The sequence below is a fragment of the Ctenocephalides felis genome, unplaced genomic scaffold, assembly GCF_003426905.1.
Source record: "Ctenocephalides felis isolate EL2017-DRISC unplaced genomic scaffold, ASM342690v1 CF-g0.4_SCAFFOLD_01604, whole genome shotgun sequence".
Lineage (NCBI taxonomy): Eukaryota > Metazoa > Arthropoda > Insecta > Siphonaptera > Pulicidae > Ctenocephalides > Ctenocephalides felis.
Genome location: NW_020537758.1, coordinates 23,314,664 through 23,331,343, shown reverse-complemented (window position 1 = coordinate 23,331,343; position 16,680 = coordinate 23,314,664). Strand labels below are relative to the sequence as shown.

Genomic DNA, 16,680 nt, shown 5'->3' with positions numbered 1-16,680 from the left:
TATTTTATGGCTTTAGAAATCATTTGCGAGTTGGAATAACATCACTTTTTTTGTAATTCATTATTCGCACCATCATTTAACATTGATCAAAGTGCATTCGATTCTTTAATTGTATGCAAAACCTACATAATTCTTGAATAATATTTTTATCATGTTCCTTAACTTATCCAGCTTTTTTTCAATATTTGCAATTTTGAGAAATTGACACTAAATATTCAAAAATTTTATATCCTTCCATTTTTTCTCTCTGTCAACTTTGGCAATTTAGTATTTTTATGTTCACATGAAGACAGGCTGAAGAGGCATGAAAAATTATTCCATTACTGAAATTACTATTACGAAATAGGAGTGTGAAAATTTAGGGCTGTGTTTGCTTTCGGGCACATATAAAAAATAAATTAATGGAAATTGGTCAAAAAATAAAGTGTTGAGCATCGGCACCTTACATTAAGGCGTATAAATAATAGATGTTTGATTCTCAGCCATACTGAATGTAATTAAAATATTCGCCGATAAATTCGGTGAAAAACATTTGGCTAAAGAGGGAGAAAAATTATTCGATTGCTAGAAATACTATTACAAAATAGTAGTTTGCGGTGGAGGGTGAAAATTTAGGGCTGTATGTGCCTTTTATGTACAAATCACGCTTTTATTACGATTATAACACATGCTCATTTACTCAAAATTATAAAACGCTGTAATGGATCATATCATCTGAGTACGCAGATGCATTCAAAATTGCAAATTATTGCTGACAATTTCTCGTGAAACTGCAACTTCAGTCTTAAACGACCCATCTTTCGAGCATATAAGTTAAGTAATGCATATAAATGCAGTTTCATCCAAACATTAATTCTGCTGTGCCTTTCCAGAGTCCTTCATCATCATTATAAAGTTACTATTTTGTACTCCGGTACATCCGGAAGTTAATGGGATGCACCGGATTGATGAAATGCATTGTTTACGTAAGATCAATGGAAGAGAAGTGTATTAACATACTGTAAACAACGTTAAATGATTTATTCTACATTTAACTTGAATTTCAAACACGTGTAAAAGCCAACGAAACATTTTCTAACTAGTCGTAAGTGGCTTTTTGCCTGAAGGCAAGTTGCTTAAAAAAATTTAGGACATTTAATGTATAGCTACATTTTTAAAAAGAATACAGAGTGTTTTGCAACATAGTCACTTCCACCGAAAAGTATTTACGACGGTCTCATAGACTCTTGTATGTATAACCAATATGATTTTAATAACTTGTTTATTTAATTAGTACTTAATGTTTTGAACTTATAGTTTCTTTTTTCATTATTACCATTATCGTCGTAAGTAGGTATTCATTTTTTTATAACATTGCATAGGTAATGTATATATTCTTGCACTGAAATAAATATTGCAGATGTATGAAGCATTAATGTTTTATGACAAAGTTTTAAAAACGGATTTAACTTTTTCTGTCTCTCTGACCATTTGTCATCTGTCGCATAGAATACTTCTGTATAAAGTAAAAACGCATATCTGCCAGCTTTACATTTAAAACACAGCATGTTACATATTCCTAGCTCTTACTAAAAAAAAAAGATAGAAATAGCTGTAATTTATGCGGAACATTAGTCATACTTTGCACATCCCAAGATAAAAATAAAAGATAGAATAAATGTTTCATAAAAATATTTCCATTGCAATGGAAGTAATGGTTTGAAAATAATAAGAATAAGCGCGAGACGGAGTTGAGATTATCTTGAAAATATTTTTCATAATAGAGGAGATTGATAATATAAAATATTTGCGAATATTTTGCACATATTTATTAATCTTGTCTTCATAAATAAAATGATAATACTAACTATAATTTAATTAACTCGGTATCTTGTAGAAGAATGTGCTATGAATAATGAGCTTCTTGTTAGAATAAAAGGATATACACAATCTGAAATTAAAAATATTTTTTTGATGTGTAATATTAATGCAACGATAATGATTATCATTAACCTTACTTTTTTGTCTTTTTATTTTTCAAAACTTCCACGGATTACTTTTTTGTTTTCATTTACTTTATCTTATTTAATTACAGTTTGTTCTTGTTTCAGCTGTACTTATTTTTTCATATTAGGAGAAATATTATTTTCGACTAGAAAGTTAGTCTTAATATTATTTTGGCGTCGAATAAATAAATTACCTTAAATTTAATATACTGTATAACTTTCACAACTAAGTAAACTGGTGAAATAAATTTCATGAAATGAAATTACTTTTATACTGAGGCCTTCCATTTAGTACGCAGCCTAAAACTCGTTCCATTACTTTGCGCAAAGTTTGACTTTACATGAATTGATCGTAAATTGAAAAAAATTACCAAAGTACTTACTTTCCTATCATTATTGAAGAGAGTTGCATGTCATAAATTCTGTTAAATATTTTATGACACATAAAAATGCACTTTTCAGCTCAGAATAGACTTGAATAATGTCGCAAATGTAAAACTTAGTAGCAACGAACTACACCGCGGTCGCAATAAAAATTTAATAGTAGTTTTATGTTCGTGAAGGAGGAACATGCTAAGTAGATATTCCGTCAAAATTTGAAGTTTAAACTTTTTTATTATATCATAATTTGTAGTCTCTTTGTAAGATTTTAATCCAGTTATTGTTTTGCTGGTTTAATAGTTTTAATTAATTTAACATATTCTTTAGCGGTATAAGTCTCAAAAATTAAAATGATTTAATTTACATATATATATATATATATATATAGTGCAAGAATATAAAAAATTTAATATATATATATATATATATATATATATATATATAATTAACTGCATTTGTTACGCTAATGCGAGTATGAATTTATCAATTTTATGGAAAAAGTACATATTTAGAGAGCACGCGATATGAATTTTAAGTACTGAATTTCTTCTATTATTTATTCCCAAAATAGGTAATCTTCAAGACACGAAACCGATTTGTGTTAAATTCTATTTTATACCTTGTTCAAAATTCACATTCGTATATATTCTAAAATATACATTGTTAATATATTGGATATGAAGTTATAACTCTACATCTATGAATCGCTTTCATCGTAATATTTGAATGTTGTTAATATAATTATAATTAATAATTAATAACCCTGCAGTCCGGCACAGAATATGTCACCATGGACAAGACTCGTATACACCGGTAGTCGAGTAATTGTCGTCCATGGACGACACTCGTAGCTAAGGGGTTAAAAAGATAAAATTGAAAAGGACAACACATGAAATCATATACTATTTTAACTTCGACGTTTCTCATATAATATATTAAATATTAACGCCTGTCATTTGTAGATGGTTTACATATGTCGTGTTCCGAAATCGTAATGATATAATTTCAAATTTGGAAGATTATAAAAACAAAATTACTATATTTGTTCTGTATCAAAATTATTTATGTCCTTTGTATGTGCTTAGCATATTTATATAGGTATATGTTATATTTTCTGAAAGTCAACTCAAAATACGTTATAATTCACGAAAAAAACTCCATATTTTTATCTTTTAATTTCTATTTTGCTCCTATACGATGCTTCGCAAATATAGTAAATTTATTTATCAAACTCGTCAGTCACTTTTGCTAAATGCAGTTAAAGTTCTTCTCTATTATTACAATAAATATTAAAAATAATAGATTTAATTATTACTATTCTAATTTAAAAAATTAATAAATGAGTAAAGTGTAAAAACAGAGACATTATTTAATTTTGTTCCAGATCATATTTGCAACACAAAATGATCCTTAATTTTAGTTTCACGATGAAGACAACCTAATTTCGTATAATTACTGTACAAATTTTATCTTCAGAACTGAGTTGACAATGACATTTTTTATCTTGAACAATAAATGCTTAGTTCGTATTCGTGTTAGTTGTAAGTAAAATTTCTGTTGCGAAATCGTACATGATTTTAATGTCCCGAACGTTGAAAGTTTTACGACGCCGCATTGCTGCAGTTATCGGGCCGGTAAATCGCTACTGCTGTATTTTGCGCAGTAGCGCATATGCCTACCCTTTTCTCGGACATTATCGCGAACTTAAATTTGCTTTTATTTTAATCATTTATCGATTAATAATTAATTTAAATAATGCTGTGCATGTTGCATGACCGCGTTTTATGTTAATAAACTTATTTCACACATGAAACGGCTTTCATAAATGATTTGAGGATCAACATTAAGGTGTTGCTTTGATTTGTTTAAAATTAGAAATTGTGTAAGCATGCTATGTCAATATATATATATATATATATATATATATATATATATATATATATATATATATATATATAATACATTAAGATTTTGTTGGATATTTTATAACTTAAAAGAAATGAAAATAAACACGACAATTAATTTTTTTTAAAATAATTATCTATTATAATTATCCGAGTAATAAACTTTTCTGTAATATATTCTGCATTTTCAGAGATTATTTTGATTTCATTTAACTGAGTTTTATTCAAAAGGGTGTACCGCATAAACATAAAGATAATGAATTAGAAATTAAAATTCATGCAAAAACGTATGCCTGAAGGCGGAAACCGCATCTCTTATTATGAAAAACTTTTTCGGAAGCGTGCTAGCACGAGATGCAAACAAAGAGTTACATTTAATTTAGAAGAGTGAGTTCTTCCACAAAGTTTTTTGAGCATAACTGAAACAATACTCATTGCTTCTTGACCTGAATTCAAGAAAAATTAAATAAATTAAGAAGTCGAGTTGTAATATTGGTCTTGCAGTTGAGGAAACTGCGGATCAAAAGTTTGAATTACACATATTCAATTGGTATAATTTAATAAAACATAACTATAATCACAAGTTTATATGTTATTTACACTAGTTAATGTATTATTTTGATATTAGAAGAATATTTTCATGTGATTGTATTTCACACATTTGGTATTTAACCCTTTTGCTACGAGAGTGCTTTCGGCAGGAGTGTCGCTGCTTTACGGGAAAGCGTGCCGTTCAGTTGCACTACTGAACGGTATATTTCAAGCCTTTTTTTAACATTATCAGTAAAAATATGTTAAAAAATTACGCTTCTAATGAACTAAAAATTACAATAGACTAGAATTCTCAATAGTTTAACTTATAATTAGAGTGACATATCTTGAAGCAAAGGTAAACACAACATGTCGTCCATAAACGACATCGTCGATGGACAACGTTCGTAGCGAAAAGGTTAAAGTATATAAATAGTTCACATAAAAAAGATTATTTAAAAAATGATTTTGTTCACATAAAAAAGATTATTTAAAAAATAATTTTGTTAACGTTTACTAATTTTAATATTGTAACGAGATAAGGGTTAAAGTACCCTTTATTTGAGTTACAATCTGTATTTTTATACACTATAGAAAAAATTGAGATTTTTCTAGTAGATGTGCTTGCGGAGATATACCGTTTTATTTTTCCATCTTATTTTTAGGCCCGATCAAACACATGCCGGATGCAGGCATTTGTTACTGTGACGTATTTTCCGGTGACATTATTAAAACTTAAGAGGCTATCGAAGTGGCCCGTCCGTCACTGAATGTGGGTGTACACTTTTGTTTCGTGTTCGTAATTAAGTATTTAGATATAAACTGATCGCGTGTTTGTAACTCATATACCTACGTGGCATTGCGCAGTCTAAATATATCAATGACGTCAGCACAAATGAAAATATAGTCAAGGGGTGGTTTTGCAAAAAAAAAACGCATGAAAAACTTATGTCCGGAATGGTTACAGTTTTCGTTAAATAGGCTAAAGCCATTACATTATTTGATTATGAATTCAAGTAGTACAACGCACGCGGTTCCCATCCAGGTACGAAGGTGCAATCGTGAACATATGGCACATCTTGAACAATATTAAGTTGGAAACTAAGTAATTGCGCATTTTTGTTAAAAAATCAGATATTTTTTATGGAACTAAATAACTTTATTTTAAAATGTCGATTGTGATCAATGACTTCTTGCCATTTTTCAAAAAGCATCATCATCATCTCAATTTTATAAATCTTCTGGCTTTAATTAGCAAAAATCTAAATCAGGTACAATTTAACACCATCATAATTATCAAATTGCATACCTTTCAAGGAGTTTGTGAATATCGAAACAAAAAGTAACCAGAAGGTGCAAAATCAGGACTCTGTATGGTTGATATGGCAAAGTAAATTTCAACTCCCAACCAAGCTCCAATAATTTTTGTCGTGTGTACAAAGATATATAATATCGTCGATAATCGAATAAATCACCGTTTCGAGTTTCCAATTCAGGCCGCTTTTTGAAACTGCATTGTTTAATTTTGCTAGTTGATTAATGTAAACATCAGAATTGATCATTCGGTTGGTAATAACATTTAAAGTAAACAATTCTTTTTGAATCAACTTTAACAGGACGACCATAGCGTTTATATATATATATATATATATATATATATATATATATATATATATATGTGTGTGTGTGTGTGTGTGTGTGTAATATTACATATTTGTGTGTTACTAATAAAAATTTCAACTTTCTGCATTTAACACTTACTTTAAAAAAAGTTTTGACGTGAACACATAACTTACATTTGCTATAAGGAAAGTTCTGATAATGATGGATGCTAATCAATAATTTCGTAATTCTTATACTCAACTTCAATTTTTTATAAATTATTATATACATGCAATTTATTTTAATAAAACGCAAAGTTTGAATATTTAAACTCATCAAAAAAATAACGAAGATTGTACATAATACAAATATGACTGCAAATGTAGATAATATAAAGTCCTTTTTAATGCAAGCTCATCGCAGCGTACGGGTGCATTAAGCTTTCCGGAGCATTTCGTTAAAAACTATTATTTCAATGCTTGTATTTTTTATTGATGGTTTATGATATAATAACCTATTAATAACTTTATATATCGTTGTAACATTAGTTGTTACATATATACAATATGTTAGTAATCTACCTATTAAATTGTTCACTAACCATTACTTTTTCATTTAAATAAGACATTGAAATCTTTACTTGTAATTGCAATTTAGTGTGTTATTTTGAATTACAATTTCATAATAAAAAATTGAAGAATGAATATTGAAGAAGTAAGCAATTATAACCGCTAAATATTATTTCTCGGTTTTCCTAAAATTTATAAAAATTCTTATCACATCGAAGGAAAAATATAAGTAAAGTTATGAATCTAACTAAAACTTCAAATCAAATGTGATTCTTGTTATTTTTTTTAAATTTAATTGTTACTATAAGAAAGGAATGAAAAAGTTACAATAGACTCAATTATTTTTTATTCATTAATTTATTGGCTTTATAACCATTTATTGAATAACCATTTATTCAAATATAAAAATGAATTAAAAGTGTATTAGAACTTTTATCGAAGCTATTCTTAGATTGACAAACAGTTGTCCAAAATCACTGTTGGTAAATACATGAGGCTTCCAATACGAAAACGGTATACGAATTCGAATACAATACGAGTACGATGCTACATTCTTCTCAATTATTTTATTTATTCGTTCTTTTATTCCCATTGATTTTTATTGCCAAGTTTGGCGCTCGTGCCGTATAATTGCGGAGCTCGATCGAGCACGTTTTCTACGTGCGTGAGATTCAATAGATCACAGTTATTTGTAGTCAACATGTTGTAGGTACTAATAAAAATAGGAAATTTATATATGTAGGAACAGATTCACATCAGCAGTTTCCAATACAATATTTTTCTGAATTCTTTTGGTATTTAATAAAATGTAATAAAATATGTTCATATAAAAATATAGATGGATCGACTACAACTTTATTTGGATATTATGATGGTGCAAATTGAAAGCAATAAATATATAGAAAAATTACTTAGATTTTTCTTCATTAATATTTTCTTTATTTACAAATTTATCTAGAATCTATACTATACGACAATTCAATTGGAAAGATTGCTTCTTTAATTATGTTTTCAATAATTACACAAAATAAAAAAGTTGTCCGTATTGGGCGTGCGACATATGTTTCCCTATGTAATTTTTACCTCTGAATCTAGAATCTAGTGAAAATTTTGGCGATTAAACTGCAAAAGAGAGAGACAAATTAAACACCACTAATTATCCGATTTAGGAATTTTGCTACATGATAATTATACTCGTAAAATTTCTGTCATTTTCTCGTTAAATGACCTGCGCAACGAATTTCTGCAATGCTTTTTTCATCTTTATTGAATATCTTTATCTTTTTGCAATTTCCAGCAGTAATTTACACATAATTCACTCCCTACTTTTTTGCAAATACATTCATAGTTATCTAAAAATATGTTTGCAAATTACTTCTGGATCGTACAGAAAGATACTCAGTAGTGATGAAGAATTACAGGAATCAGTTGTCCAGGTCATTTAAGTAGAACATAGTCAGGAAACGACAGAAATTATAAGATATTAATTATTATGCAGCCACATTACTAGACCGGAGATTCAGTTATTTTTTATGGTGGGGAAGGTGCTTGACTTGACTTGAAGTGGTTGTCATATTAAATGATTTGAAATTTTTATGGCGATTATTGAAAGTTTGTGAAACTATTATAAATAGCCAATTCTGTTATATGAAAAATCATATACTTATAAATTTTCATTCTATTTTCAATTTCTACTAAAATCAATGTGCTGTATATTTTAATAACATTCTCTTTGATACTTCTCAAGTTGAAAATTCAAATTCCGAAAGTTTTCGAATACTTCGCCATCCATCAAGGGAACTATTACTGACACTATTCGAGTACGTATGCGCAGAGGAAAGGCGCTGAAGTTACCGACCGGGTGATCGACGGTGGAGGCTTGGCGGTTGCTCCGTCAAGTGCGACAAAGTTGTATATGTACGATATAAAGTGCATTGTGTTGAACAGAATATGCATCCAGAAAATTTATAAATATTACATGAGAGCTTATTCTTATTTGAAATGCATCTTTAATAGAAGCTAACATTTAAATTTAAGTTTGTAGAAAAGTATAAAGTAACTAGATTCTATAGACAATAACACAATTAATAGATAAAATTAATTTTCCTCACCCACTATACACGAATAATAATGAAACTAAAATTAGACAAAATTTAATGATTGATTTGCTGTTAATTAAATTTATGAATTTTTTTTAAAGATATGTTTTATGTAAATTATTTCTTAATGTATATAATATAAATATATGTATATTTAAACACGAATATTCAATTTTAGATATTATATTTTTCAATGCCGCTGTAATGTTTGCGAAATTCATGATCGACTGCATCGCAATATCGAGATATGTAACACTTCAATTTAAAATATTGATTTCTTCAATTGAATACTACATTTTCATTGGATGCTTCGTTAACATAAAGCTCAAAATATTACATATTTCGTTTTAGTTTCTAACGATAAATCATTTTATTATGAATTATTGTCAACAACGATTTGTTAAAGATGAAGCAGCTCTTAGCATTAATTTTATATTAATATCGGCATTCACATTTATTAGTTAAATAATTGTTTATAGAAAATAAAACATTTACAAACAATTAGAATAGTCAGGCTAGATTTCAACATCGAACATCCATACATCAAGATCATAATTTTGAATAACAAAAAGTTAGTTATTATTATATAAGAAAGTATATTATAGCAAATATTCATTATTGTATAAGTTGCAAGTCCGTTATCTACTAACTAAAAGTCCACATCTTCGAACAATGCTGATAAAACTTACAACTAAAACGTGATCAATTACTTAGCAATTGAGGATGAAAATTAAACATCCATGAGCAAAATGAAAACTTTCTCGCTGATAAATTTAGATTAACGTTTTTCTAGCAACCGTAACATTTATATGGACGGGTAGACGAGCGTCGTTCAATGGAAAAAACACGCCACAGCACTTTATATGTTCACGTAATTCTAGTTTCCGACGAAGCATGAGGAAATAAAACTACAGAGAAAATACGCGGAAAATATACGAGTCAATCTTCGAGTTGAATGTTAAGGGAATGTGGTGAAGAAATATTTATGTTCTGAAGAAATCGGCAAATTATTGAATTTTTACTGAACTACTTTTTTAATACTTATATTATTATTTTAGACAAAATAGTTTTACTGATCTAAAATCACAAACGCATTTGAAATCAAGAGTCGACTTGCTATTACGCTATATTAAATGAACTAATTCGCAAAAAAATGATTCCGCAAACGATTTACGGAAGTATTCTAGTGTAGAAATTAAAAAAAAATTCAAATTATTTGAATAAATTAAATTATTTTCGAAGAAACAACTATTTGGCCATGATAATACTCTTCGGTTTTCTTCCTTTTCCGAAACTTTAAACGTGTTTTTCCTAAAACTGTCTCATTCAATACGATGATCACGATTTCTCTTCTTTCATTTTGGTTTAATAAAAGGGTTGCAATCATGAACACGATCGCTTGCTGATTTTGTGCGACTCCCACATGAACTGCTATTTTTTACAATTACTACATTTTTTAGTTTTCTGTTCTCTTGTGACGTCGATAAATAAATTATAAAAAAAATAATAGTAAACAGTTTATTGTCTTTTTAGTATAAATTGAAAATGACCAAAAATTTATGACTCTACAATAGAATACCCCCTTAAAATCGAATCTTTCATAACGAGAACAAAATATGGAATTGAGGATAGAGCAGAAATTAATGATTATGCATTTAAGTATTATTAATTAAATACAATTAAATAATATAATCTGATACTTTGAAGTTTTTGGCGCTCTTAATACATTGTATGTAGGGGAGGGCGGGGCTAGTTGAGCAAATTTTTACTTAAACGGATGTAGCTCCTCAATGAAAAGTCTCAATAAATTGCTATACGGCTTAATGGATTTGTTGTTTATCGCCTAACAAAAATGTTAATACTATTTTTTGGTAATAAGTAAAATTTAAAAGCTACAGCTATTTAAATGCAAAAAGTCAAGTATGCTCAATGTACCCCATGGGTGGGGCAAGTTGAGCACTAAGAAAGTATAATGAAATCATAGGTTCAATGTCGATTTGTGATGAAATAAAATAAGTTTTCAATAACCAGTTCTATATTTATAGTCTTAATTGACAGAGAAAACAAAACTTATAGTGATTTTCTTTGAATAATTAACCAAAAGTAGAATCAACAAAACAATATCGTATTATAGAAATTATTTTATCATTATATTCAGTATTTTTGTTTAAATTCATTATTTCTTTATATTATTACTCATAGACTTAGCTTAAATTTTAAAAAATAATAATTAATTTCTGCAAGTTAATGGTAATTGTCTTAGTGACAGAACAAGTTTCGCAGCTATGCTCAACTAGCCCCAACTCGGAATTTCAAAATAAAAGTGAGTTTATAAAAAAACCGTGAGAATTATACCCAGAATCTCTGTGCATATTAAAAGTACTATAATTATATGGAAGAATAACATTTACATGATTAAAAATAAATAACATTTGACTATACCAGACGAAAACTCGTAATGAATTACTTTTTTACTTTTTGGACTCAAAATGAAAAAAAATCCCGTGAGCCTCACTCATTTGTCCAGCGGCCACTACCGATCGCAGGATGTTTATTTCTCCCAAACCTCTATCTTTCCGCCATATAATGCCTAAACGGACGGTGAATAGTTTTCGAGATATTTCGATTACCCCTATGCTCAACTAGCCCCGCTCTATCATATTAGTAATTGTTATAAATAATTTATTTTCGGAAATGATTCGTGAATTAGAATTATTGCAAAATTAATTTCGAAGCTTACTATGAAAGGCTGTCATCGGCATTGTTCAAAGATTTTCAGAAGCGACTTTCATGACATAAGACGATGATTCTAATTTCGCGTTATTCTTTTTATAATCATCGATAACTCATAAAAGTTCGACCCGAATGTGGACCTCTGTATAATTCTACAATTGGCAGTACACTACGGATGCGTGTTTCTCTAGCAATTGCTACTTACCTGAACGCAGGCGGCGAGCGGTGCAGGCCCGACGTGCTGACCCGTGCATGGTCCGTTACCGGTGCACGGGCCGCCGACGGAACCGCCCGTGCAGACCCCGGTACCAGGTACCTTGAGTTGTTCCTGCTTGTAGTCCGGCTGATACGGCAGCAGCATTCGGATCTTGCCCCAGCGATTGAAGAAGAGTGCGATTGCGCCGACCCATACCAAAAGGACTAGGACTACGATGCCTACTTCAACGCCTCGTATCTGTGGATGATTATTAAAAAAAAGTTAACAAAGAGGAAGTTACGAAATTAAGTAAACAATTTACAAAAAATTATCAACAAACAAAAATTAACATTTTCATACGTAATAATCCTATCATTTTAAAAAATGTAATTCATCAAGATGTTGAATATCCGCAAATTTGTATAGAGTTCGAATTCATACTCGCATTCGATAATAGATTTTCTATGGATTCATAAGGTGTTAATTTCTATTATTAGCGACTTTTTTGTAAGCAGAATATTTCTAGTTCTTCTTTCTATAAATAACGCAAACGTGCTTCATTTCAATCTTCATTATTTAATTCGACATTGAAAAATATTTCAGCAGAAATATATGATTAAACTCCCGAAGGAAAAGTTATTTTCGTAAGAAATTCCGATTTACTAGATCTGTTTTCCCGATATTTCAAGTCATTCTGAATCGAATGAGATTAAATTTTTCTTAACTAAATCTAAAGTTTATCAATGAAAAATCTTATTCTTGTCTTATAAATTACAGATTCATAAGAATTAACTTCATCAAGTAGAAAATCATATCTACTAACTACAGAATTTGATAAAAATAGATTAAATGAACTTAAACCAAAATGTGATATGAATTCTATCCCACTAAGAACTTAAGCGGGTATTCTACTGTAGAGGCATGAATTTCGCCCGGTTTTTGAAGCGCTGTATAAAGGAAACAAATAATATTTTACTATCGATTTTTTTATCATTTGTTTATTGATATTTTATTATTACATGAAAAAATATTAAAAAAAAATTAAAATTCACAAATTTATGAGCAGTAAAGTGGGAGCTCAGAAAAAAGAGGGTGTCCTGGCGTGCATGATTCCAACCCTCCTGGTGATGTGAAACATTAAAAAATATATGGATTCCTAATTATTATAGATGCCGCTATCGTATGACATTTCAATAAGTTTAAACAAAAATTTTTGTTTGAATGGCGACAATTTGAGAAAAAAAATTTTTTTCATGTTTTTTAAACAATTCCGAATTTTTTAAAAATACTAAATGAAAAGTTATAGTTTGGGCAAAGTCCATGCGATTAAAGCGATATATAGAGAAGATCCTCTCCAAAATTGAAGAAGTAAATAGGTTCATTAGAACTCGAGATACCCTTACCGCCAGCTCGAAAAAAGTAGTACGAGAGAAAAACGCGTTCAATGTTTTGCAGTCGGTCGGACTCGAACCGAGGCCACGTCACTAAAACGGCCATAACTCAAGAAATAATAGTAATTTTGAAAAAATACTTTTAATGACATTTTTTGGATAACTAAAACTTTGAAAATATGAAAAAAAAAAATTTCGATTTTTCAAAATTATACGGTAGAATACCCCCTTAATGAATGTTATACTCCATAACCCGCAAAATAAAGCGCTCCACATTCGGGATTAACCGTTTTAGAATTTCACAAAGTATTTCGAAGCACAATAATGTCAATTCGGAAATGTGTTTACTGTTGAAATGAGCCGTTACCTGCGGGAATTCCTTTTCTGGCTCGGTCAGGGTAGTGGGGCGTACGGATGACGGCCGAGCGGGCGCCGAAGCCGGGACGCCTGCGGGTGCTAAGCCCACGCCACTCATAGGGCCGAAAGCGCTCAGAGCGCCCGAGTCCTGGGCGGCGATGTGCGTGGAGGTTCTGGAAAGGAAAGTAAAAAAATGATGATACCGAATCTGATTAACAAGAAGATTTAGAATTCACTGGCTGATTTTATTTAACTTATAATCAAACGAAACGCACAATACGATGTTAGATTACTTAGAATTTAAAAAAAGACTGTGCCGGTACAGTACTCGGGGAATTCTGAAAATGTAATCTTATAGATTTCGAGATGCTCTTTACAAAAATAAACTTTGCTACCTAAATTTGAACGGCAAGTTGACGCCTTGAAAAAATGTGTCAAAAAACAGCAATACCTATTTGTGGCTCTATTTACGATAAATGTATCGACAAAAATAAAACAACCTGACTGGACTAACATACAATGTTGAAAGATTTATATGATTTTGATAGCGAATTTAATGAGTTCACCAACATTGTCATCGAACATTTGCTATCCTAAATTTTTGAAACAACTTATGAGAATGCTAAAAAGCTTATTTTCAGTAGTGTATTTATGTTTCTAGTAGGACTAGCTTATGTAATTGTATTACTTCAACGTTTTAAATATAACCTAGCGATTTTTTGCGCGACGACACTATGCTAAATTGAGAATAATCGCACAAAAATAGAAAACTTTCTTAGAGTACAATTAAAACGAGCAACACAAAATGATATCTCAATTTATGGCTTACATCCAAATTTCTCATTCATATTGTAATGAATATAATTGCATTAGTGCTGCAAGATTATGATTATCAAAACTGTAAACTGTAAAACATATTGTTAACATTCTGACATCAACAAACACGTGACGTTTTTGGTATGGCTAACAGGAATTCGTCGTACATTCATCTATGTCCTTCTATTTGTTTGTCACCCAAAAACATAAAAACATGATAGGCCAAGGCCTATTTATTACGGAACACAATTCAAAAGTAGAACATCGTTGGTAGTTATTGTTTAATTTTCAATTTGGGAAGCCGCCAAAGCAACCGACTTTTAAAATTTTTAATGGACAATATTTGTGCCTACATTTGTTGCAAAATTATATATAGAAAATTAAGTCTTACCTGTATCGTGTTCTAATTCACAACACAATTCTGAAAAATTCTAGTTCATAAATTGCAACATTCATTGCCTTACAAAAGTATTTCAAGGCTATTTGAAGTTCTAGATGTATGTGTGTCATTAATGTTAATTAATATATGAAGAGAATATTGGTACTAGACTTTCAAAATATTAGGCCAAATATTTGTTGGCTATTTTACTCTAGACCAGTTTTGAAAACTTCATGAGTTTTGAGAAATTTCAGAAATTACCACAATTAATAGAATGATGCTACTATAGTTTTAGCCAAATATTTGTCATCAAAAACGCTTTTTTATGTGAATGATTCTTTATAGTTTGCGGAAAATGTGTTAAATACGCAGAAATATAGAAATATTATAGAGATCAAAAATATCAAATTACTCAACGCACAGAACTACTGCAAAACTCATCCACTCCTTCTGTTTCTGATACTATTATTTTTATGATTTGCAATTGTTGTGAAATTACATTCGAGCAAAATCATTAGTGCAAACAAACGATGCAATTCCCGCTTTGTTTCACCGATTAATTCGTGCGCTGGAAATTATATTTTGCTCGTAAATGCATTATATTTGTACGTCGTGGTAACTTTGCGACCGAGGCAAAGCTAACACTTTTTGCTTAAAGTATTGTCCCAAATTAAATGAAAAACGATTGTGATGAATTTTCGAATGTAGACAAAATGAAACACGGAATTATTTGCGAAGAGAGGCATAATATAAATAATGGTAATAAAAGGCTTAATACAAAATATAGAAAAAACTATAAGACTATATAAATATTAAATTCCATCCATTTTTTTATTATCAATCTTAACTTGTCCGTACTATTATACTGACTTATATTATATTAACATATTCTCGTTATACAACCCAACATGTAATCATGTTTCAAATCATTACCATGTACATTCTGTGGTTATTTTTTCTCAGATTAAATTTCGTCCTATATAATTATGCAGAATTTTAATGAAATTTACTTGTGTGCGGCGCCCAGTTAATTTAACAACGTATGCAGTCATAACAATTAAAAAAATGGATACTGCACACGAAAACGTAATTATTTCTGTTTTGCGAAACCTTTTGCTTATAAAAACAGAATACATGATCATTGCGCATATTTCAGCAAGCTTTTAAAGGGCCTTAAATTTGTGGAAAGTAAATTTTGTAATTTTATATATTAATTACAAACTTTGCGTAAGTTTATAATTTTTCTGTGTTATCAAGATTCATTCATTTTCTATAATTATTTTTACGCTATTTTAAAATTTCATATACTTGTGTCCGTAAATTGAGCTAAGTAGTATAATAATATACACAATATTATAATGATAAAGTCATAATATTATTATTTTATATCGAAAATATAAAAAATTGCAATTGCATAAAATTAAGCCTATTTATAATTTGTAGTGAAATTTGCGGTGTTTAATTCTTGAATTTTCACGATTTTATATATTTAGTTTACGTTTTTGATGAATGCAAATAAGTGCTTAATTAGAAATTTACCTGAAGTTTTGATCTTACAAATGCTACTTTAATATCGTCTATGGAATATTTCACTTCGAAAGCTCATGAACAAGCTTTGTAGTCTAAATCTGGAGTAGTTTTAAAGTTACAGAGAAAACAAGAAGAGTTAGAGTTAGTTGGGAGCTCTGTCAAGAAGACATGAACATTTTCAAGAGCGCCTTAGTTATCGATATATCG

The 16,680-nt window shown here is 29.6% G+C and overlaps 1 protein-coding gene across 1 annotated transcript in view; it reads right to left on the bottom strand.

The window, feature by feature from the left end:
• Positions 1–4,701: 4,701 nt before the first annotated feature.
• Positions 4,702–16,680, bottom strand: part of LOC113373527 (fibronectin type III domain-containing protein 5-like) — a 52,937-nt gene continuing 40,958 nt past the window's right edge. The window contains exons 5-7 of the mRNA XM_026613818.1: positions 13,890–13,921; positions 12,010–12,258; positions 4,702–4,716 (exon numbers count right to left, since the gene is read on the bottom strand). Of these exons, the coding sequence (XP_026469603.1) occupies positions 4,702–4,716; positions 12,010–12,258; positions 13,890–13,921 (296 nt within the window). The remainder of the gene's footprint in view (positions 4,717–12,009; positions 12,259–13,889; positions 13,922–16,680) is intronic.